The sequence below is a fragment of the Sparassis crispa genome (assembly GCF_003851025.1).
Source record: "Sparassis crispa DNA, contig_000009F, whole genome shotgun sequence".
NCBI lineage: Eukaryota > Fungi > Basidiomycota > Agaricomycetes > Polyporales > Sparassidaceae > Sparassis > Sparassis crispa.
In genome coordinates this window covers 1,177,187-1,198,167 of record NW_020939756.1, presented here as the reverse complement: position 1 = coordinate 1,198,167, position 20,981 = coordinate 1,177,187, and the positions used below count along the sequence as shown (strand labels likewise).

The following is a 20,981-nucleotide window of genomic DNA, read 5'->3' as shown; positions in this document are numbered from 1 at the left end:
TCTTTCGATCTGGTACCAGGTCACAGCCCGTGACGCGCGCGTTGACGCGTGGCTGCGTGACGTGTCTGCCTACGTGTCGGAAAGTACTTTGTCTATCCGCCACGCAGCTACGGGACTCCTTATAGATGCTCAGATTTCCTTGAGCACTTTCAGCCCGAGAATGAAGCTCTCTCTTTTCTTTCTCCTTTTGTCATTGTTCTCCCAGACGACACTGGCCTCCGTTCTGGCGATTGACTACGGTGCAGACTGGATCAAGGCTTCGCTCGTGACGCCGGGGGTGCCGTTCGATGTGCTACTCAACAAGGACTCGAAACGCAAAATTCAGTCTGTTGTTGGCTGGAAACAGGATGACAGATTGTTTGGTTCGGATGCCTTCAACATCGTGAGTGCCATACTGGTTTCATCATAGACAAGCTCCGATGTATGGGCTGCAGGCTGGTCGATTTCCCTCGGACTCGTTTTCTTCTTTAAAATACCTCCTGGCGGCACCATACGGATCTGAGTCATACTACGAATCAATATCTCAGGCAGACGTCGTGAAGACCGAGCGAGGCACTGTAGCCCTGAAGCGGCCGGAAGGGACAGAATGGAGTGTAGAAGAGCTAATCGCGATGCAGTTCGCATACGTGCGCGAACTTGCAGAATCTTCCGCTGGAGAGAAGGTGCACGACGTCATCGTGACGGTGCCGCCGTATTTTACACAGTTTGAGCGCGACGCGGTCGTAGACGCCATCGAGATCGCAGGTCTGCGCACCCTGGCCCTCATCAACGATGGTACTGCGGTCGCTGTTAACTACGCGATGACTCGCGCATTCCCAATGCCCGAATACCACGTCATCTACGACGCAGGAGCCTCGTCCATTCGTGCGACTGTCGTGTCTTTCGCAACAGGTTCAAGTGAGCCAAACTCAAAAAGTGGCATCGGGGATAGCACACAGATCTCCGTAGCGGGCGTCGGATATGACCGGTCCATTGGAGGAACAGAACTTGACCGTCGGCTCAGAGAAATCATGATCAACGACTTCCAGCGTAAACACGGGAAGAACATCCGTGGAGACAAAAGAGGCATGGCGAAGCTGTGGAAAGAAGCGGGGCGCGTCAAGGCGATTCTAAGTGCGAACTCCGAAGCTATGGTGACGGTAATTGTCGACTTTCGACCATCCGCGCACTCATACTCAATGACGTTCGTAGGTGGAAAGTCTTGCGTTCGACATTGACTATCGGTCCAAGATTACAAGGGCAGACTTCGAGATCGCATGCAAAGACTTGAAGGGCCAATTCGCCCGCCCCATCTTCGACGCCCTCGCGAAGGCTGGGCTCGCCTTGGTATGAGAACTCAAACATATCCTTCAAATTCGACTGATTATCTTATAGAGCAATGTCACATCTGTCGTTCTAACTGGCGGCAGTTCTCGAACTCCCATGATTCAGGCCGCCGTAAAAGCCGCTGTGGGAGAGTGAGTTATGTCAAGACTATTATGCGAATGGCCACTCACTACCCTATCTCCAGCAACAAGATCGCTCTGAACGTGAATGCCGATGAAGCCGCTGTACTAGGTTCGTCATTCTTTGGAAACGCTTTCGGCCTCGCTGATGGATATCCAGGCGCCGCTCTGCATGGTGCTAGTCTCAGTCGTCAATTTAAGACAAAGGACATCAAGGTCTCCGACATCGGTGTGCATGATATCCAAGTTTCCTACTCGTCCGAAGCCAAGTCTGTGAACGGTAGGCCGCGCACGATCAGCACGCTGGTACTACCGTCCGGCTCCAAGACCGGTAGCAAGAAGACGTTAACCTTCAAGCGCACGGATGACTTCTCCGTGAAGTTGGAATACAAGACTTCGCCAGCCCCGTAAGCACGAAGTCAGCTTTAGTGGTGCCCACGGAGACTGACTCTTCGGTAGTGGATATTCTACGGACATCTTGGAAGTTGATATCGTGGGCGTCGGCGATGCGATTCGTAACCTGACAGATCTCGGAGCGATCGATCCTGTGGTTAAGGCCACCGTCGTTTTGTCCGAATCTGGATTCACCTCAGTCCACGATGCGATTGCCTTTGGCGAAATCAAAGATGACTCACTGGCAGGTGCGTGCACCATTCTCGATCGCAGTACAGAATTATTGAGCCGAGTCCAGGGAAACTGAAAGAATTTTTCGCGGGGTCGCCCTCGTCCTCGGAAGAGACCACAGCTGAGCCAGAGACGGCCGTACGGGATGAGCCATCCGCGTCGTCAATCTCTGCCCCCGCTTCCCCCTCGCCTGCACCGGAGAAAACGTCACAGCGACACAGTACTATCTCGCTGGATGTACAGGTTAAATTCCCCTCTATACCCCCTATGTCTGTTCCAGAAAAGCGTCACTCGCGTGATAGGTGCAATGGAGTTCTCTTTCTAACAACCTTATATGCGGCTAATTTACACAACGTACGGTAGGTTAATTGCCGTTGATAATGAAGAAGCCATGAAGCGGCGCAAGGAGGAAGCGAGGAACTCACTGGAGGGATATCTCTATAGACTGCGCGACTTGCTGGATGACGAGTCGGATACCCCCTTCATGAAATGTTCGCAGGAGGCAGAGCGCCAGAAAATGGCTGAAAAATTGCAAGAAGCTCTGTCCTGGCTGCATGAATATGGAGACGATGCCCAGACTAGAGAGTATCTTGACAAGAGAAGTGTCTTGGAGTGAGTCTCGCATACCAACCTGACGTTGCCGTGCTAAGTTCTATGTTGCGCTCAACAGGAGCCTTGAGCGACCTGTTGTACACCGATACAAGGAGATCGAAGAATTCCCACAAGCGCTGAACAACAGCCAGATGTGGAACTGGAGCACACGACTCTTCTTGACAGAAGCGAAGGCGAACATGACGAATGTGGGACAGGGCGGTCCTCAGTCACGATATACCCAGGACGAACTAGATGCGCTAGAGAGGGTGCTCATAGAGCACGAGCGGTGGCTGAACGAGTGGGTGGAGAAGCAGAAGTCAGTGAAGATGAACCAAGATCCGGTGATATTATCGAGCGAGATGAGGGCGCGGGCGAAGATCCTGGAAAATCATCTGCAGAAGTTGGTAAGGAAGAGGCCTCCTAAGGCACCCAAGAAGACGCTTGCGAAGACGGAGGCGACACCGACGACCAGCGCGAATGAGGCGGACGATTCGGAGAGAACGCAGCCGACGGCGCCAGCGGGAGATCAGCATCATGATGAACTGTAGAGTACATACCACATAGTTGACGACTGCTGCATATATCTATTCTCTATTTCTTGTGGCTTTCCCGTGAATGGAAACGTGCACCGAAAGACAACGGAATCGCAAACGATCACAGAAAAATACGAATGTATATCTATGACAGCAAGAGCGCTCGTTTGGGCAACCAATTGTCAATTCTCAGACATGCATTCATGATTCTACGTTATACATACGTATCTGCCAAGGCAGACTGTAATACATAGCTACGATAATAGGCAGTCAGCTTCAGTCGTCGATCTTGGGGTCTCCTCGTTCCTGACGGTACTGCGCCTCAAGAGAGACGTTGTGCATTGGTACGGTTCGAAGAGAGAATGAATAAATCTATGTCAATCTGTGCACAATTCCAGAAAGAAAAGCAGCTACAACTCAAAATATTGTGCAAGTGCTTGCATCCCGATTGAGGTCATCCAGACTTCGTGATCTTCCACTTGACGCCAACTCTCCCCGCTGCCCTCCCTTCGCAGATCTGGGCCTACAACAGCATTTCAACGTACTTGGATACCCATCAGTCCAGTTTAGCTTGTTATTAGTATCTGTGGGCCTCTCGCAGAGGTAATCGCCTCAAGGATAGCGCTATCATGTCGAGGAGGAGCCATGCTAGTTCTATGTACGGTGCCAAGCACGAGAGACGCATTTCTCGTTTTCGTGTCTCAGATGAGGAGCTCATGAAGTACGTTCCGTGTAGTTGCATTGCGCTGTACAGTACTGATAGCCTCTCAACGGAAGTTTCGTGCTGCGGGTAGCGTGCGTCTCGCTGTGCAAATATGTAGTCATTCCGGTGCTAATGTGGGCGGCCCATTGGCAGTCTGCTAAGCTATCAGCTGCAGCCAAAGGTGGTGGAACCTCACTCGGCGACCGACGGAGAAAGTCGAGAGAAGGATTACTCTTCGCGACTGTCGGGCGCGTTGACAAGCTCAATATTCTCCATCGGGGACCTCTTCAAAGACAGTGGGGCGAAGGGTGTCAGGTTCCCCAAAGACCTCTTGAAGGTCTTGGAGCAGAAGTTGCAGGACATTGCCATGGGAAAGGATCCCGCGTGCGTTTCCATGAGTTAAATACCTGTGAACATGACTGACCGTCAGACACTTACTGTCGGCAGTTATCATGACCAGCTCATACGGAGAACCATGGCTGTGTTCTACGGTCAGGTAAAAGATGACAACTTCAGGCGACAAATGAAGGAGAACCGCAAGATCGAGGAGCTGATTCTCATGTTTGCCACGAACGCGACAAACGTCTTAAAGAAGGAAGCCACCCTGGCCGGTGATGGCTGGAAGGTCGAGGTCAACAACCACATCGCGCAGTTCATCCGCTTGCTTGGTGACTGTCTCCGTCACGTCAGCCATGTCTCACCAGAATTGACTGCGCGGCTCGACATGTACACTGCCAAATTGGCCCCGTCCCAGGCTCCCAGCGATTCCGGCTATGATTCCGCATCTACTTCACGAGATCGCGACTCCGTTGTATCCTCCAAGCGCGTCAGCACCAGCGTGAGAGACATGCCGCTGGTGATGACTGCGGCGCGACTGTTTAAACTACCAGATCAAGCAGTTCAGAAGGAGATTGACGATTTAGGCAAGTATTGCTCAGAGAAGGTAAGTGCTGGAGCCCCCTTCAGGTACAGTGTCCTGACATGCGTGTGGTCAGGCTGCATTGATAGACCTCAAAGTAAGAGTCGGTTTGGGATCCCAGTTAACACCACCTTATTTACTATTCTAGACGTGTCTGAAAAACATTAATGCTGGTGCGCCATTCCCAGGTCGTCGTGAAGACTTTGAGAGCGAAGCAGCTTGGCAATATTGGCGGACACTGGAGACGTCCCATCTATCGCAACTGATGCTTATTATGGTGCAGTTCAATCCCGACCTGGCTAAGTCTGGCCCCTCGGAAGTACTCCCGGACGTTCCAAGTTCAAATGGTGGTAGGCCAGGCTCGGTGTACTCCACGCGAAGGCCAGAATCGTACCACTCCCCAGCTTCGCGACACGCGTCAGTCAGCAGTCGGCATTCCTTGATGCCTTCAAACAACCTCACGTCCAATGACATCGACGCCGTATCGGAAGATCTAGAAGGTGATGACGATGTTCCTGTCGGCCATCACTTCACCTTTATCCCCCCAAATCCTAGGAAATACTACAAGAGATTACTGGAGCACTGCTTAGCCGCCGACTTGGAGGCTATGTTGAGTCCAACGGTGGGCGATGACGACGAGGTCTCGTTAGGCATCCTGTCACCAGCTCACATGGAACTCATCAACGAGTGTGCGTTGCGTTGGCGGATAGGGCAACCATACCGCGTGACCTGCTTCTTGGACCTAGTCAAGCAGTTCTATGAACGCAACGAAGTCCCGTTCGAGTGTATACCGGAGGCGATGTCAAACATTGCAAAGCTACTGCATGAAATCGAACTGGAGAAATGGCCGATACAGGACGTGTGTATTTCAACTTTCCGGTGTTATTTGACACTCACATCCTGAAATTGTAGTGCGATTACCTTGCCCAGATATACGGTGGCTTGTTCAGCACTTTCTTGTCTTCCCTCTACCATGCAATGGAAGCACTACCGAACCTGAAACCTGCAGATGTGATGCCCTTCATATCCGTATTGGAGACGGTACGCGACAGCGGGCTCTTGGATCGCTATGACGTGGATATTGCTGCGCGAATAGCTGACGTCCAGGATCAAATACGATCTGTTGCAGCCCGGTACTACGACGAGAAGAGTCACGAACTACATGCGGCACCAGGAGTTAACAGAGCACTTCCTCACCTGCTGCTAACAGACGAGATTGAAAAGGGCGCGAAGCTTCTTGACAAACGGTTCCCGGAACCCATCCTCAGGTGCGTGATCTGTATTCGACGAATCTTAGGCCGCTCACACGCAGTGCCAGGCAACTAGATATTGTATCACTAGTTGTTGATGTCCAGGTTTCTCACTTCCTGTTGGACCTTGACGACTCACGGAAACGCCTTTTCGAAGGCTCAATGAATGGCCCGACACCGGACATCCCTATAGAAGACATATTTGCTCTCTATCGTCGCACAAAGACTTTGCTAGGGATGTACAAAGCGTTTTGTTCACAGTAAGTGGAAGTGGTGCGGTCCCGGCGAGCAAGAGCTGACATTCGCCCCAGGGGCGAGGTTCACTTCGATCTTGGCGGATTCTTTGAGCCTTACGTGCGCCAATGGCTAGTCAGCACTGACAACAAGACCACTCAATGGGTGCATGCTGTGAGTTCTCCTGAAAGTATGCGCTATGAGCTCTCCTGATTTCGAATTTCAGGCAATTGCTGCAGACAAGGTTTGTAGCAGTTTCGCGGTTGGATCCGCTTATGCTGACCTTCCTGCAGTTTCAAGCAGAGAGTGAAGAGGGGCACAGTTCCTCCATCATTGACCTGTTTGATTCACTGCGCAGTCCTATCAATTTCTTAGAAGACCTGGGGTGGTATGACGAGTACCAGGAAGCCAGGTTTTTCACAAGCTTGTCCAAGGTATTGACGTTCCTACGGTCCGCCTGTCCAGTCCTGTGCTGACCACTACTGTTTCAGACCATTAGCAAAGCAGTGGAGCAGTACTGCCGGACCGTTGAGGAACTCTTCATGACAGAAATGTTCCCGAGACCGTCGGAATATCTGCAGCCGCAGAAATCTTCTGCATGGCTTGAGAAAGCGAAACAGCTGACCAACCAGAGCGAGAAGAAAGTGGAGCCGTTCACGTTCCAGCCCGAGTCCTGTGTGAAGCTCAACAATATCGAGGCCGCCCGGCGACTGTTGGATAATATGTACGCGCAGATGCAGGCGGATAAGAAGACGGAGATCCTGCAGAATGCTCCGCCCGTGCCCGACAAAGGCAATCACCCAGACCGCTTCCTGTTTACTGTCAAGATTGCCATCGCGGAGGGGCTGGTTGCCCTGGATAGCAACCCATCATCGAAGTTGGACACGTTCGTAACCCTCAGCGATGAACAGGGAAATCGGCTGGCGAAGACGCGTACTATCTACGAGACCCTCAGCCCTCGCTGTGAGCCTTTCGGTATCGCTGGCGTGTCATCTAATTCACATGCGATTTGTAGGGGACGAGACATTTGACATGTCGGTTGAGAAGCCACTGTGGCTGATGGTCAGTGTACGAGACCGCGCACTTGTAGGAAAGCATGATACCGTGGGACGAGCGTACATCTGTCTTGATCCACGGCGGTATGGTGACTTCCTTACGCACGATCAGTGGATGGACCTGGACTCTCAGGGTCGCATATTACTGCGCATCAGCATGGAAGGAGAGAAGGATGAGCTGCAATTCTACTTCGGACGCGCCTTCCGCTCACTCAAGCGTGCGGAGAGCGATATGGTGCGGGTCTTCATCGACAAAGTAAGCACTTGCGCGCATCCTGGATCGTGGCGATAGCTGACGACGATGGGTGACGGTAGATCTCGCCTTTCGTTCGGCAGTCCCTGTCACGTACGGTGCTGAAGGCGCTGATTAAGTCGTCTGGTGGTAGTATCGACTATAATAAAGCGCTCGGGAACGTGACGGCGCTGTTCGGGCAGCTGGGGTCGAACAGCTCTGAGGTACAGATCCCGCTGCCGCAATCTGAGAGGCCGCGCATTAAGCCCGAGGCGATGTCAGACATCGAGATCGAGCAAGCCATCGTGCCGCTGTTCGATTACCTGGATGCGAACTTGCCGACGCTGAACACCTATCTGAGTGAGTCGACGAAGGAGATGGTCATGACGCGCCTGTGGAAGGAGATCCTGAACGTCATCGAGGGCCTGCTCATCCCGCCGCTGTCTGACATCTCGAGTGACATGAAGCCGCTGAGCGACAAGGAGGTCGACATTGTTTTCAAGTGGCTCAAGGTGTGTGGAACTTCCGGACTCCAAGCTGTGATGCTGAGGTGCATGGATGCCAGTTCTTGCGTGACTACTTTTACGCGGGAGGGGAGGGCCCTGTGCCGATCGAGACACTGCAGAACCAGAAGTACCGCGACGTACTGTCGATCCGGCTGTACTACGACTGGCATACGTAAGTCGTCATGCCCTACCCCGTTGTTCTTTCACAGCTGACGGTCGCATGCAGTGACGCGCTAATGGAGGAGTGCGTGCGGATGATGCAGCAAAGCTTGCGCGCTTCGCCATCGGTGAAGAGGCGTGCAAAGAGCGTGTACACGCAGCGCAACCTCGGCACGATCAAGAACCGCAAGAAGGAGAAGCAGCAGGCGAAGGAAATTCCGAACGGCGAGACCATCCTGCGCATCCTCCGTATGCGGTACGTCTGGCTCCGTCGCCCTTTCCCGTGTGATAGATACTGATGTGCGCATAGGCCCGGGACGTCCGACTTCATCGCTCAGCAGCTGCACGCGATGACGAGCATGCAAGCGGAGCGGGAGGCGGAAGCACTGGAAGCGCAGAAGCGCAAGCTCCAGCGGCCACGCCAACAGCAGCAACAGCAGCAGCAGCTACCCGTGCCGCCGCTGCCACCGCTACCCGAGAAGACAGCGACGCCTGCACCATAAATGATGTCAGTCTCCAGCGGTTGGATCGTTCTGGTTGGATACCTCGCATGTTATACCTCTTTGTTCTCTTTCTCTATGCTACATTTTCCGCTGTCTATATGTTCCTCAGTGGCTGTGGTCATATATTCGGAAGTTTTCCCGCCCAGTATCTGTGGACTCGGAGCGATGTCGTGAGCCCTGTATCTTATACGAATGTTACATCGCAGCTCTACACGTATAGATGAATTACACCACAAGGGATAATTGCGATACCCCACAACCTCATTCCGTTGGCCTGAAATGGTACAGAGGAGAGGCTGTCTCCCTTGTAAATAGAGGATTAGTGAGAGAGCGTCCGAGATATCGCGGTAGGCTTTGCCTGGTTTAGGCACACGGCAGATTAATCTGGAAATTCAGGGGCCGCGTGCGAACATGCACGCTTGCCTATTATGGGTTTACACCTTAGTACGTAGTATCGTATACTATGTTTAGCGCCCGCCCGAGGAAATAAATTGCTCTGTTGCTCTGTTATGACAGCCGGCTGTTAGTGAATGTTCGTATATACAGCATAAAATCTGAAAGAAGTCGCTGAACGCATTCTGTCTCTCCTCAAAAGGGCCACAGTGTGTGAATTTACTGCATTGCGTTTCGTGGCAGTACATACGAGCTGATTATTGATTAGACCTCCTGTGGCAACTGCTGGCCCATTTCTTCCACTTTGCACTTCGCAAGGATGAGCCTCACCGTACATTGTTGTTTCCCTCCGCATGCTGGCCTGTCCGATGCCGTCTTCCCTTATGCTCATACAGATTTCCGGACTCTCTGCGCACGACGCGTCGCGCTCGAGGCACACCAGATCTGCCCACGCGTTTCCGAGATCAACTTTCGGATGATCCCGAATTCGTGTACTGCGTCATCCCGTCGATACCGGCCATAACGATAATTGACGTCCACTGCACACGCAGGATATGCACATAGATTCCGGCATGCCCAATCCTGGAGCCCCGAATTATATATATATCAGCTAGGAGTACATTCCGCGAGCGTACGAGTATATAGATAGCGTACACGGCGAGGGCTACGAACACGATTACAATTACGGATACACGGAGAATGTGGGCCGAACGTTCGTCGGGCACTCCGGTTCGGAATTTGAAGGTGACAGTTAGTAGAGAGGCCTGGGGTGCGCGTACTCGTCCTCCTCGGATATGGAGGAGAGGGAGGAGTGCCGCGAACGGGGTATCTCGTGGGGCCGCCGGCGCACACGAGGCGCCGGAGGCAGGAATGTAGGGGAGCTCGAGGCTGCTGTTGCTGTTGCCGAGGAACAGGAAGACGAGGAAGAGACGGAGGACAAGGAAGGTGAGGGTGAAGGGGTATCGCTAGGACGCGGACGGGGGCTCGCGGTGTAGATAATATACGGCTCCGCGTCGTCCGGGTCGTCTAGGGTATCGGGTGCGCTCGCGGCGTAGTCGTCGTCGTCAACATAGCGCAAGAGGTGATCCCACGTGTAGGTAGTGCCTAGCTGGAGGGGAGGTGAGTGAGCGAAAGGTGAAATGAGGAAGGCCGAAGATGTGTAGGGGATAGAGCAGGGGGAACTCACCTTTGGGCTGGGGGAGGCATACTGGTTGACCCAGTCAGTGATCCTGTGGGTCCACTCACGGCGGCGGATGAACTCGACACGGCCGCGGCGCTGGGCGGAGGACTCTATGAATTTCTTTTGCCGGCCACGATCGTCGTGGGCTGCGCGGGGAGTTTGGTAGAGTGGGTACTGCGGACCCATGGGAGGCAGGTAGCTGGAGTCGGCTGCGCTGTACGAGTAAGGGAACTGGACCGCGCGGGCGTAGGAGTCGCCGCCAGACGGGTTTTGAGAAGAGGACGCGACGGACATGAGGAGAATGAGAGACAGTTGGAGAGGATGAAGGGAAGTATAAAGGAGGAAGGTGGTGAGCGCAGCAGAGAGACGTGCGACAGTCGCGAGGAAGCCGTGCGGGCGGCGTTATATAGCTGAGCGCTGAGTCAGGGGCAGCGCGACAGCCGAGGCCCCGGAGCGCGCGGAGGCCCAGGCGATGACTCACTGCCGCCCACATGCCGAAACGCGTCGTCGCGTCAGTCACGTGCTGGCCGCGTTCCTTGTTATCACCCTCTCCACACAGACCAACCCAGAACTCTCCTACAGTCTCGCTATCCTGCTTCTCTTGACCACTCCAGATCGTCAGACGGCTAGATCTTGGTCATACAGTACAGTCTGCACTCGACCGCCGAAGTGGTGAGTGATGAGACCTGTAAACGTACAACAACGCGCTACTCGACCTACAGTCTCACCAGCACCGTCCCGAATCCCTGTAACACCTCCACCTTCTCCTGATGTGGGTCCCACCCGCATTCCTCGTTCCGATGCCGCAGCCGCGGGTCGCTCACCCCAATCGCTGCCGGCCTGTCCTCGCCCTTGCGCCCGCGCATCTGCTCCTCCGGGCTCGTCGAGCTGGGTGGCGTCTCATGGGATTCTCCATCGCCATCGCCATCACCGTCGTCCTCGTCCAGGTCCATCGCCTCCTCCACAGTCATGTGCACGCCCTCGTCCCCGTCCTCCAGGTCGTCGTGCGTGTCCGGCGTAGACGTGGACACCGACGCCCCGTTCGTCCCGTCCGATGTCGACGGCGGCTTGCGCCGTTGCCCTGCCTTCTCCAGCTTTCGCAGGATTTTGGCGATGTACTCCTTCGCGAACTTCTTGATCTTGGTCGTTTTCTCCTCCGACAGCGCGTCCAGCCGACCCTCCTTGTAGCTCGAGGACTTCTTCTCCTTCTCAGCAATCAGGTGCGTCAGCTGCAAAGCGTCAGCAGGGCCAGATACTCAGAAATAGGCGCGACCCGCGGCTCACCTCCTTCGCGTGCTTCTTGAATACGTCATGGTCCATCTGTTTCTGGTACTTGGACATGCACTTCACCACCACCGCACCGACCAGCTTCAGCAGCCGCTTCTCCTTGTTTGCCTCCTTCTCCTCCGAACTCTCCTTCCTGTGCGCGTGCCGGTGCCGTTTGCGCGCACCGGCGTCGCTCGTCTCTGCGGGTGTCTGGCTCGCCGACGCCGAAGCAGCGGCGGCAGCGGCAGATGCCGCAGCGATGATCGCAGCGATGTCCGCCCGCGAGGGCCCGGTGGGCCGCGCCACGGCCCCCGCGTTACCATCGAAAACTTCTTCGATGTGGTGCACAGGCTTGGTATACACCGCTGTACGCCCGAGCGGCCTGATGTGGAGGCTGGCGTCCTCGAGCAGCGCGTCGAATGGCTCCGCCTTGAACCGCTTTGCCGCACGCGTGTCCTCGCCGTCGTCTGCCGCGAGAACAATGACGGGTGGTGGGGAGGCCTCGTCGTCCTCCTGGGAAGGCCGTGTCAGTGCTCGTTTGGATAAAAGTGAGAGGTGCGTACCCCTTTCAGTCGCTTTGGGATGCGGTACGCGTATTCGAGCGTGTCCCACTGGGCTAGTAGCTGCAGGCAAGGCGGAAATATTAGTTTCAATTTCGAGGCGGTCAAGTAAGACTTTGACGGACGCACCTTCTTCGCCAGCTCCGCGAGCACCGCGTTCTCCGACTGCGCGCACGCCTGCACGGGCACATTTACCTTGGAGTCCTCGACCTTGTTCCGCTGGATCAGCGGCCAGGTCATCATACACTCGACCGCCTGCAAATTTCCAAGGTTATCAATTGTCGTTGCTTGGAGTTGAAAAATGCGCACCAAGGTGAGCATCTCCAGGTCGGTGCTGTAGTCCTCGAGGATGTTCGTCATCACGCTGAACCCGCGCAACCGCATGAGCTGGCGCAGCGGGGACTGGTCCTCCGTGAGCTGATTTCGGGGCGCGTGTCAGAAAAGGCAAGTTAAAAAAGAGGGGGACGGACCTTGACGCGCGTGAGCAGCTTGAAAAGCACCTTGCGGCTCTGCGTCTGGCGCATCGCCTGCACCACCTTCGGCACGTCCTTCTCCTGCAGCGGCTTTAGCGTGGGCTGCATTTGGGCCGGGATCGTGAGTTATCTGACAATGCGATCGGAGGACGGGACGCACGATAAAGTCCTCGTCGAGCTTCTTGCTCTTCCTCTTCTTGCTGCCCTTGAGGCCCAGGACGGCCACCTCTTCGGATATGCCGAGGGCTATGGCGTAGAGAGTTAGAAATTAGTATGGGTTGGAGATAGGTATGCGCGGGGGACGTACCGTCCAGATACAGATCGTCCATCGCTGCGATGTCAGTCTGTGTCTTCCCGCCGATGAAGCCGACGCAGTTCGGCTCGCCGCAGTAGCATGGTTGCGCATCATGTCTTTTTAACACATTTAATCAGCACTGCAGAGATTCGCGCACAAGCGAGCCGCCCGCGAAAGCACGGCAGCGGCGGGGAGGGCTCACCCATATCGGTCGACGTTGTAGTTGAAGGTCAGCTCCTCATCCTTCTTGATATTCCTGCTCGCGAAGATACCCATCCGGACGTGGGCACCTACTGTCCATTTGGCGACGTAGCAGTTTGGGCTGCAGCTGTGGTTCGCGAAGCGCCCGATCCCGCCGCGCTTCGTCGCATCGATGAACTATGATGGTAAAAAATGAAGTAAATTTGGGGATCGGATGCTGATGCGCCTGGCGGTGCGTTACCTCGTCTTTCTGGAGCATCATGAAGTAAAAGTGGCGAATGCCTTCTTCGGCATATTGGCGCATGCGCTTGAGGAAGGAGGGCTGGCTGACGACGTCGCCGATATACTCATAAATAAATGTGTCTCTGTCGTAGAAAATCGGAGAATAAAAGAAGAAGTGCTGAGTTGGCGGATCGCACAGGCCAGTGAGCGAAAGACGACGCACTTGATAAGGTCCTCGCCTGCGCGCAGGCCGAAGCCCTTCTTCTCCGTCAGTACGATGTCTATCGGGGCGTATTCCTGGCGCTGGAGCCTGCGACAACGACGCGCGGCCTCGCGTGAGCGCTAGTAGGTACAGCTATCTACGGTCAGCGACGCACCGCTGGTTTTGGCAGTATGACCGACAGCGGCAGTCGTCAGGGAGGCATTCCACCTGGGTGAGGCGGTTGATGCAGTCGGAGCCGTACCCGCACGCATCAGAGGGGCGGTCCACGCCTGCAGAGACAAGTGCCGCGCATCAGCATGACTCACCCATCAGCACTCGGCACATACTAATGCTACGCTACACGAAGAGGGGAGAGAGGTACCGACCGTGGTCGTACTGGCAGTCGCACGTCATGCTCTCGAGGGCTTCGCGCGAGCGGCCGAGCGTCCCGTACTGATAGTGGTTCCCGGGGAGCTCGACAAAGGTCTGCAGGGCCTCACGCTCCGCATGCGGGAGGTGGCCGATGAGCTGGGGCCCTGCGGGCTCGGGCTTGGTCTTGCCCCGCGAGGAGAGAGGCGGTGTGCGCGAGGGGCGGGCGTCGGACTTGGCGAAGGAGGCGTCCTGCACGGGCTCCCCCTGCTTGAGAGCGTCCATGTCGTCGTCGTCGTCCATGGCGTCCGCCTTGACGCTGTCGGCCCTGGCAAGCGGGGTATCTGTATCATCAACTTCGCTCTCACCGTCCTGATCCCACTTGGGTGATGGGGAGGTGCCCCGTCCTGCACTCGAGGGCGAGCGGGACATTATACGGTATGACTTGGAGAGGCGAGAGGATAGTCAGCAAAGTACTTATAGCAGGAGAGAGAGAGAACAAGAGAATACTGAAAGCAATAAGATAAGGTTTGGCTGTCCCTGGACCAGGAGAGCGTCCGTTGTGGCCAGGCGGTGGTGGGAGCTCGCAGCTCACGGATCGCCGCCGCGTCGGTCCTCCCACCCGCAATTTCCTTTCTGCGACATCTCCTCCCGCTCATGGCCTCCTCGTCCTCGAAAAAGCGCAAGCGCGGCGCAGACGATGCACACAAGGCCTCGCTCAAAATCTCGTCGCAGCCAGTGTCCCAGCTGGGCCCGGTACTCGGTGAGCGCGCTCTTTCCCCACTCGGCCCCAAATTGACACCACATCTGGCAGCGAGCTTCCCCGCCCTCCACCCGCCCGAATCCACCGCCTTTCAATGCTGGTCGAGAGACGAGAAAAAGAACAGCGATGAGCCGTTCGTTAACCGGCGAACGTTCGTCGGTGGAGAGGCCGACGCCGTCGAATTCAGCACCTCGCACGACTCCGAGCTCCAGCAGTCCGCCGCGGGATGCAGGTGCGTTCTTTTCTCTCCCATGTTTACTCACCAACGTTGACTTCGTCTAGCTATCTCATTGGCGTGCACGACAAACGTACAAACACGACGACGCTGCGGCCTGCTCCGCTGCACATCCTCGTCCGTCAGGTCAAGGCGCTCAAAAATCTCGCGCCCATGCAGATATCCTCCGAGGACCGCATGCACATGCGCAACCAGCTCGGCGAGACATTCGGCACCAAGCGCGCAAAGGCCGCCATACGTGCTCAGGAGCGCAACCGCGTCGACGTCGATGCCATGCGCGGCGTTGCCAGCCATCTGCAGGACACTATTCAGGAGAACACGGGCAGCTTGCCCACGCGTGGTGAGCCTTGTCTCTTTCTGATACCGTTTTCGCTGTGTAAACTATGGCTTGGTAGAGGAAGCGAAGGCCTCTGCAGACAGCAATCGCCTTATCCCTCCACATGATGCGAACGCGCAGCGTCCGGACGACGTCTACGCTATCCATGATATCATCCCAGACAACGAACTCAATGCGTTGTCCGTCTCTGCGTTCAAAGCGGCGGAGACCGACTTGCAGCGCGTGGCCCTTCTGCCCTACTCGAAGTCACACTGGGTCAATCAGCACCTTCGCCTCCTCTTCAGCGCACCCAAGCTCAAAAAGTCAGAAATGTGCGTGAACTTTCCTCTGACGGGTGCGTCGCTGCTCAGTGGGCTGTGATGTAGGAAGATCTTGCTATATATTTCCTCCATGTTCGCGTTCAAGACTGCTCAGAGGATAGTGAGCGACAAGGAGGCTCTGCAGAAGCGATTATCTTCCGTGCCTGGGCCTGTCCTCGATGGACTACTGTCACGCTTCACGGAAAGTGCGAGAAACACCAGCGTGTGCGTCAAACCGTCTGTTCTCTTTTTCCGCGCATTCACATCAATCGTGTGACAGAGTCCAGGTGACCACGCAATCCGAGACTATGCTTCTGACATACATGTTTGCGCTGTGTCTCCGCCTCGACGACTACGCGACCGACACGACACTCATCGCGCACGACCTGAGCATGCCCGTCACCAAGTGCGTACCCTCTCTTCGTTCCTCTGCTTTGCTCACGTGAGAACAGCGTCAACACACTTTTCAAGTCGCTTGGTGAGTCAGCCACCTGTATGACTAATTCCGCCCGCGCGTTGATGCTGATTTGCTGGATAGGCTGCAAAGTCGAGAAGCTGGGCCCGACGGAGCTCAAGTGGTTGGGTCTGCCGGACACCGCGGGGCAGACGAAGCGGGCGATTCTCAAGGTGCCGGTGGAGTTCCCTCAGGCGAGGAACAAACGCACAAGACGGTAGGGTGGAGTTTGGATGTGCGAAGAAATATTTGCATCGGGAGGCCATAAGGCACACGTCGAGGTCCAGATGTTGATTTACTATGCTTTGCAGGCGGACAGTCAGACAACGAGTCAATTACGTGCAGAGGCCGCCGACGGATAGGCGACGAAATACGGCGTCGATTTACCGTCGTTTACAGATAGACGACGACCCGGTGCAGATGTCCGACCGGTAGCCTGGAAGCTTCTAGCTAGCTTTGCGCGTACAGTACACGATTTCTTTGATTTATGGAGCTGCAATACAGGTGGATGTGTCTCAGTGGGCTCACAGTTTTCCCAGTGGTGCAAATGACGGATCCATGTTAATCAATTGAAGACTATTATAGTGACTCTTTCGAGCTCTGGCGTGGCCAGCTTCGTCATGCTACACAGTCCGCCTTGGTCACCTTGCTTGCATGTTTTCGTGTTTGGACTGACCTGAATGATGCGGACTCCGCAGGGATATATCTGTCTGAGATTCTGCGTCGAGTCCAGCTCTGCACGGTCCGTGGTGGTAACGAACCTATACCATATTGCCATCAGTCGACGGTAAGCCTCTCCGTGTTCGCGCGAAGGATTAGTTCATCTATGGATCCCGGTACCAAGCCAGGGTCGTGCGGAAGCCGAAGACATACGTGCATCGTATGATCTGGGTCCTCCCATTTCTTTGGCGCGTTTTCCGAGCTGTATAGCTTGCCTCGGATACTCACATCGTATATCCCGCATTCTCTGCGCCGTCGCATCAGCTCTTGGGAGCTTTCAGGTCATGGACAAGAACATTGGCCATCGTAGGATGGACCGCTCTAGGACTCCACACCCCTCACCGGAGATCGGAGGGTAAGAGAGACAAGGCGGAGCGTCTCGTGAACAACGAGGTGAAACTGGAAGCTACCGAAGACCAAAAAATCAATGACGAACCTTCCGAGGATAACCCAAATTAAAGATAAAACCAGAAGCTGCAGACAACGGCTTATTCAAGCTGGACGAGGCAAAGGTTGGGTTCAAGTTGGAGACTTGCGCATTCAAGAAATTTGAAGAGGACGATGCTCTTCCTGCCACGTCAGAGGTCAGCAGGTTGGAGCAGAAGCCGGAAATACTGAATAGCTCATTCAACCTTGATAATGAAAGAGTAGGCTTTACGTTGGAGGAGAGCGCCGTCAAAAAAAAACAGGAAGCGGATGATCCTTCTCCCATAGCCTCTGAAGATGTCAAGGTCGGTGTGAAGGCGGAAGACCTCTACGACGGTTTCTCTAGGCTTGAAGCTTGACGACGAACGCGTTGGCTTTACGTTGGAGTGCGCTGTCAGAAATCTCGATGAGGACATCTGTCTTGTTGGAGCGCCTGAGGAAGACGAGTTTAAGCTGGCCTATGACGATGGGTTTTCAAGGCTTGACAAAGAGTCGGCTTTACCTTGGATCATCTTGCTATTAAACTTCAGCAGGTGGATGCTGTTGTTCCTCTTCGAAATTCAAGAACATCGGTTGCCAGCAAACCGCACAGTCCGCAGTTGGTGAGCCATCTGCCTCGCGCTGAGTTCCAAGCTCTGCAAACATTCGTCGAGCTCCCGGACAACCATTATGAGAATGATTTCCCCGGCCGCTCTCGGGAGGCACTGGACTTGACATACGATTGCTGGTATCACCTAAGTGAGTGTTCTCTCTTCCACTATTGAAGCTCTTTGGAGACTAATCCCGAGGACTGTTCAGTGGGACTGGACCCTTCCTCGTGCCCGTGCGACCAGGGCTCTGATTGCATCGGCCGGCTCGCTCAGGTGGAATGTCTTCCTGGGGAATCCCCTGTGGACCAGACTGCCAGAATCAGCGGTACGTAGCTAGTTGTCAGTTCCAAATTCGTACTCACTGATCATTGTACTACCGTGCTGTCATTGAAGATTTTAACGCAAGGAGTACCCACTGTGGGGAGCCAATTTGTGTCGGGTTCATTGGACTAAAACCAGAAACTGACTACGCAACACTACGAGACCTTCACATTGATCCTGATGGTGCGTCATGCTTTGTATTGTCCAAATAAGTAATCAACTTTCCTTATGACTATGCTGTAATCCCAGCGCTTGAAGTATCTGGGGAAGTGACATATTGTGGTGCAAGCAATTCCGTCGACGACCTCAATGAGAATTTCATTGAGGATTTCAACGAGAACTTTGAAGAAAACTTCAACTTTGGTGAGAGCTACTATGTGATGCCTTGAATATTTCAAAATGTATGACAAAAACTGACTTTTGTCTCCCGGACTTCTAAGAAACTTCTGCGAGTGGGTGACGTGCCTACAGTCATACAAATTGTCACGCATATCATGCGTCACATACGAAATCGCGACGTTCTTTTTTAGCTATTAACATGTATAAAGGTATGTACGTCGCATCTTGCCGTTATGTACTAGGATGCGCTGTCCGTCGTCAGACCACCCAAAACCAAGTTGTGCTGCGTCAATTCATGCGATTACGGGGATTCAGCATGATGACGGACATACTTGAGGCTTTTAGTGGTGATATTCCGATCACGACTTTGGCGAGTTTCACCCATAGCAGCTTTCTATCGGGGCCATGGCTGACCATTGAGCAATTCCCCTAGGAAATTGAGTGCATGTTGAATTGGCCACTCCTGCATCGCAACAAGGTTGAAGACTCCAAAGTTTATGTACCGGTGCAAGCATGTTCCCATGCAAGGGATAGAAGCCTCGAGAAGTTATCGCAAAAAGTGAGTCTTCCGCGTCCTTGCGCGACGTGCTACATAGTGAAATCTTTCTGTAGCCTTTGGCTTCATGGGATGCATTAGAATATGCTCATCGGATTCCAAAGCGCGTACTCACAGAGCGTGAAGCGGATACAGATATTCTACCATCAAAGCGGCTGAAACCCGACCAGCCGAATATGCTTGAGGCGGAATTCCTCGTCAGGCCGCTTGGGCGCGGCAGTCTATAAACCGGTGCACATACACCACTCGGAAGAGCGTGATTTTGACTGTGTAGCCTCCCGCAAGGGGCCCTCGCTTGCAGATAGCGCGGCAGTCATCGCGGCCCCATTGGCGACAGTTCCACCCTCCAACCAGTTTGCCACATTGGTACCGCCTACAGCAGAGGACAGCATACTCGGTGGTTCAGCACATAAAGGATCCAGGGCGCACAAGAAGCTATCCTCTGACCAACAGGCTAATGAGGAGAAGCGGCTACTCGAGCTGATCGTAGACGTGGTTGTAAAATGTATGTCGGAGTATCGTAAGGCGATACTCCAAGACATCCTCAAAAAGCTTGCTGAAGAGGTGAGTTCACCGGGATTGATTCTGAAGGTGGGTCATTTAGCCCATAGTTGACACTTGCCATTGCGGAAGTGAAGAAGTGGAGGAGATATAAGCACGGGAAGTTGGATTCGCTGCCCCAGGAGAAAAGCGAGAACGTCAAGAAATTCGCGGAGGGGCGTATCGCGAAGGTGAGGAAGCTGAAAGTGGAGAAGGCGGGTGAGGAACGCCCTGCAGCGGCCCGGGACCCGGGTGGGGGACCCGTCCACCTCGGGTCCGTCGGGCTTCGATCCTTCGTCGGCAGAAAATATGAACGTCGGAGGCGAGTTAGAAGAATGTTGACGGAGGTTGGTCAGGACCTCGGAATATTGGCTGAGAACCCTTAGGCAAATTCGGACAAAGTTCGGCTCGAAATTGGCTCCAACCCTTGATCCAGTCCGGACATATGGGAGAAATTTTTTGGAAGCCTTATTTTTTTTCCAGACAGACAGAGGGTGTCCAGCCCTAACCCTTATCCACTTATAGGGCGCTTGTGGCCCATATCCATCTGGGTTCACCTATATTTGGGAATTTGGTGCCCACAAACATAGTTTTCCAGGATTCTCAGCAGCCCTGTGATGTGTGACTACGGTAATGTATACTCTGTATCCGTACAATGTGCTCCCATGTGGGCCGAAGGGGCGCCGTTGAGGCTGATACTGGTCTTAAGACACGTTGGAATCATTTAGACATTTCTTTGTGCTACCAGTAGTGTTGAATGTATGAAGTTGACTATGGTTGTGCTCAATACCGGCCTTATCACAGCTTGCAATGATGTTTTGGAGCTTCTGCTGCTGCGTCAGGACAAAAATTACTGTTTTTTGAAGCCTTATCCCGGCATCCGGACTAAAAATGAGTTTGGAGGACCCTCATCCGCCATCCGGACAAAATTTTCGAAAAAGTGCCGAACCCTCGTTCAAATCGGACAAAAACGTCGGATTTGGCATCTCGGCGCTTAGACATTTTTGCCTCCGCTGGATAAGGGTTGCTGGCCTATTTTCCGAGGTCCTGGTTGGTCATGAGCACTGTTCCTATGTGAGTAGTACGAACAAGTAGGAATGGCATAGACAAACTGGCGTTTGGAAATACTTTGTAGCGTGCAATTGTTGGGGGGCAGGATTTGAATCGGTAACACCCACCTCTTTTCTCGTTTCAGCCTGTTGGAAAGTAGTGCCCAAATTTCTGGAGCTCCAGAAATTGGGGAGCGCCCAAGGGCAGACAAGCCGAGGGCATGATTACAAAGAAAGACAAAGAAGGAAATTTGCTTATATAAAGTGGAGCGTCTAGAACTGTATATATACAGAAATCTATTTTAGGACGCATAATCACGCGCCCCGACGCATCTTGACCCGCCATCACTACCTTCCTATTTGGGAACTAAGGCGCAATTTCTAACAGATTATGAGCCCCGGCTCTAGCCAATAAATACTTGGATAACAACAGC

The 20,981-nt window shown here is 54.0% G+C and overlaps 6 protein-coding genes across 6 annotated transcripts; 4 read left to right on the top strand and 2 right to left on the bottom strand.

Moving 5' to 3' along the window:
* Positions 1-160: 160 nt before the first annotated feature.
* On the top strand, positions 161-3,211 carry SCP_1004120 (hypothetical protein; the record flags this gene model as incomplete). Its single annotated transcript, XM_027762277.1, has 10 exons — positions 161-382; positions 435-1,139; positions 1,192-1,326; positions 1,375-1,457; positions 1,511-1,557; positions 1,606-1,852; positions 1,905-2,086; positions 2,137-2,371; positions 2,433-2,681; positions 2,740-3,211. 10 exons carry the CDS (start codon positions 161-163, stop codon positions 3,209-3,211), a joined length of 2,577 nt encoding a protein of 858 aa, XP_027618078.1.
* Positions 3,212-3,825: 614 nt separating this feature from the next.
* Positions 3,826-8,757, top strand: SCP_1004110 (Uncharacterized protein; the record flags this gene model as incomplete). The annotated part of the gene is made up of 17 exons (XM_027762276.1): positions 3,826-3,917; positions 3,974-3,991; positions 4,053-4,283; positions 4,347-4,842; positions 4,895-4,915; positions 4,967-5,677; positions 5,731-6,086; positions 6,137-6,328; positions 6,380-6,476; positions 6,529-6,546; positions 6,596-6,736; positions 6,794-7,265; positions 7,318-7,613; positions 7,673-8,101; positions 8,155-8,267; positions 8,322-8,510; positions 8,565-8,757. The coding sequence occupies 17 exons, from the start codon at positions 3,826-3,828 to the stop codon at positions 8,755-8,757; spliced, it is 4,065 nt and encodes a 1,354-aa protein (XP_027618077.1).
* A 1,144-nt stretch (positions 8,758-9,901) lies between these two features.
* Positions 9,902-10,624, bottom strand: SCP_1004100 (hypothetical protein; the record flags this gene model as incomplete). Its single annotated transcript, XM_027762275.1, has 2 exons — positions 9,902-10,258; positions 10,337-10,624. 2 exons carry the CDS (start codon positions 10,622-10,624, stop codon positions 9,902-9,904), a joined length of 645 nt encoding a protein of 214 aa, XP_027618076.1.
* A 422-nt stretch (positions 10,625-11,046) lies between these two features.
* SCP_1004090 (Histone-lysine N-methyltransferase, H3 lysine-36 specific) lies at positions 11,047-14,350 on the bottom strand (the record flags this gene model as incomplete). Its single annotated transcript, XM_027762274.1, has 13 exons — positions 11,047-11,559; positions 11,615-12,109; positions 12,160-12,219; positions 12,286-12,411; positions 12,466-12,573; positions 12,627-12,731; positions 12,790-12,875; positions 12,937-13,040; positions 13,127-13,302; positions 13,367-13,490; positions 13,571-13,657; positions 13,725-13,839; positions 13,936-14,350. 13 exons carry the CDS (start codon positions 14,348-14,350, stop codon positions 11,047-11,049), a joined length of 2,514 nt encoding a protein of 837 aa, XP_027618075.1.
* Positions 14,351-14,575: 225 nt separating this feature from the next.
* Positions 14,576-16,227, top strand: SCP_1004080 (DNA-directed RNA polymerase I subunit rpa49; the record flags this gene model as incomplete). Its single annotated transcript, XM_027762273.1, has 8 exons — positions 14,576-14,681; positions 14,733-14,913; positions 14,964-15,256; positions 15,312-15,564; positions 15,619-15,777; positions 15,833-15,958; positions 16,005-16,030; positions 16,091-16,227. The coding sequence occupies 8 exons, from the start codon at positions 14,576-14,578 to the stop codon at positions 16,225-16,227; spliced, it is 1,281 nt and encodes a 426-aa protein (XP_027618074.1).
* A 2,620-nt stretch (positions 16,228-18,847) lies between these two features.
* Positions 18,848-19,884, top strand: SCP_1004070 (hypothetical protein; the record flags this gene model as incomplete). The annotated part of the gene is made up of 4 exons (XM_027762272.1): positions 18,848-18,961; positions 19,015-19,177; positions 19,233-19,522; positions 19,570-19,884. The coding sequence occupies 4 exons, from the start codon at positions 18,848-18,850 to the stop codon at positions 19,882-19,884; spliced, it is 882 nt and encodes a 293-aa protein (XP_027618073.1).
* Between the last annotated feature and the right edge of the window lie 1,097 nt (positions 19,885-20,981).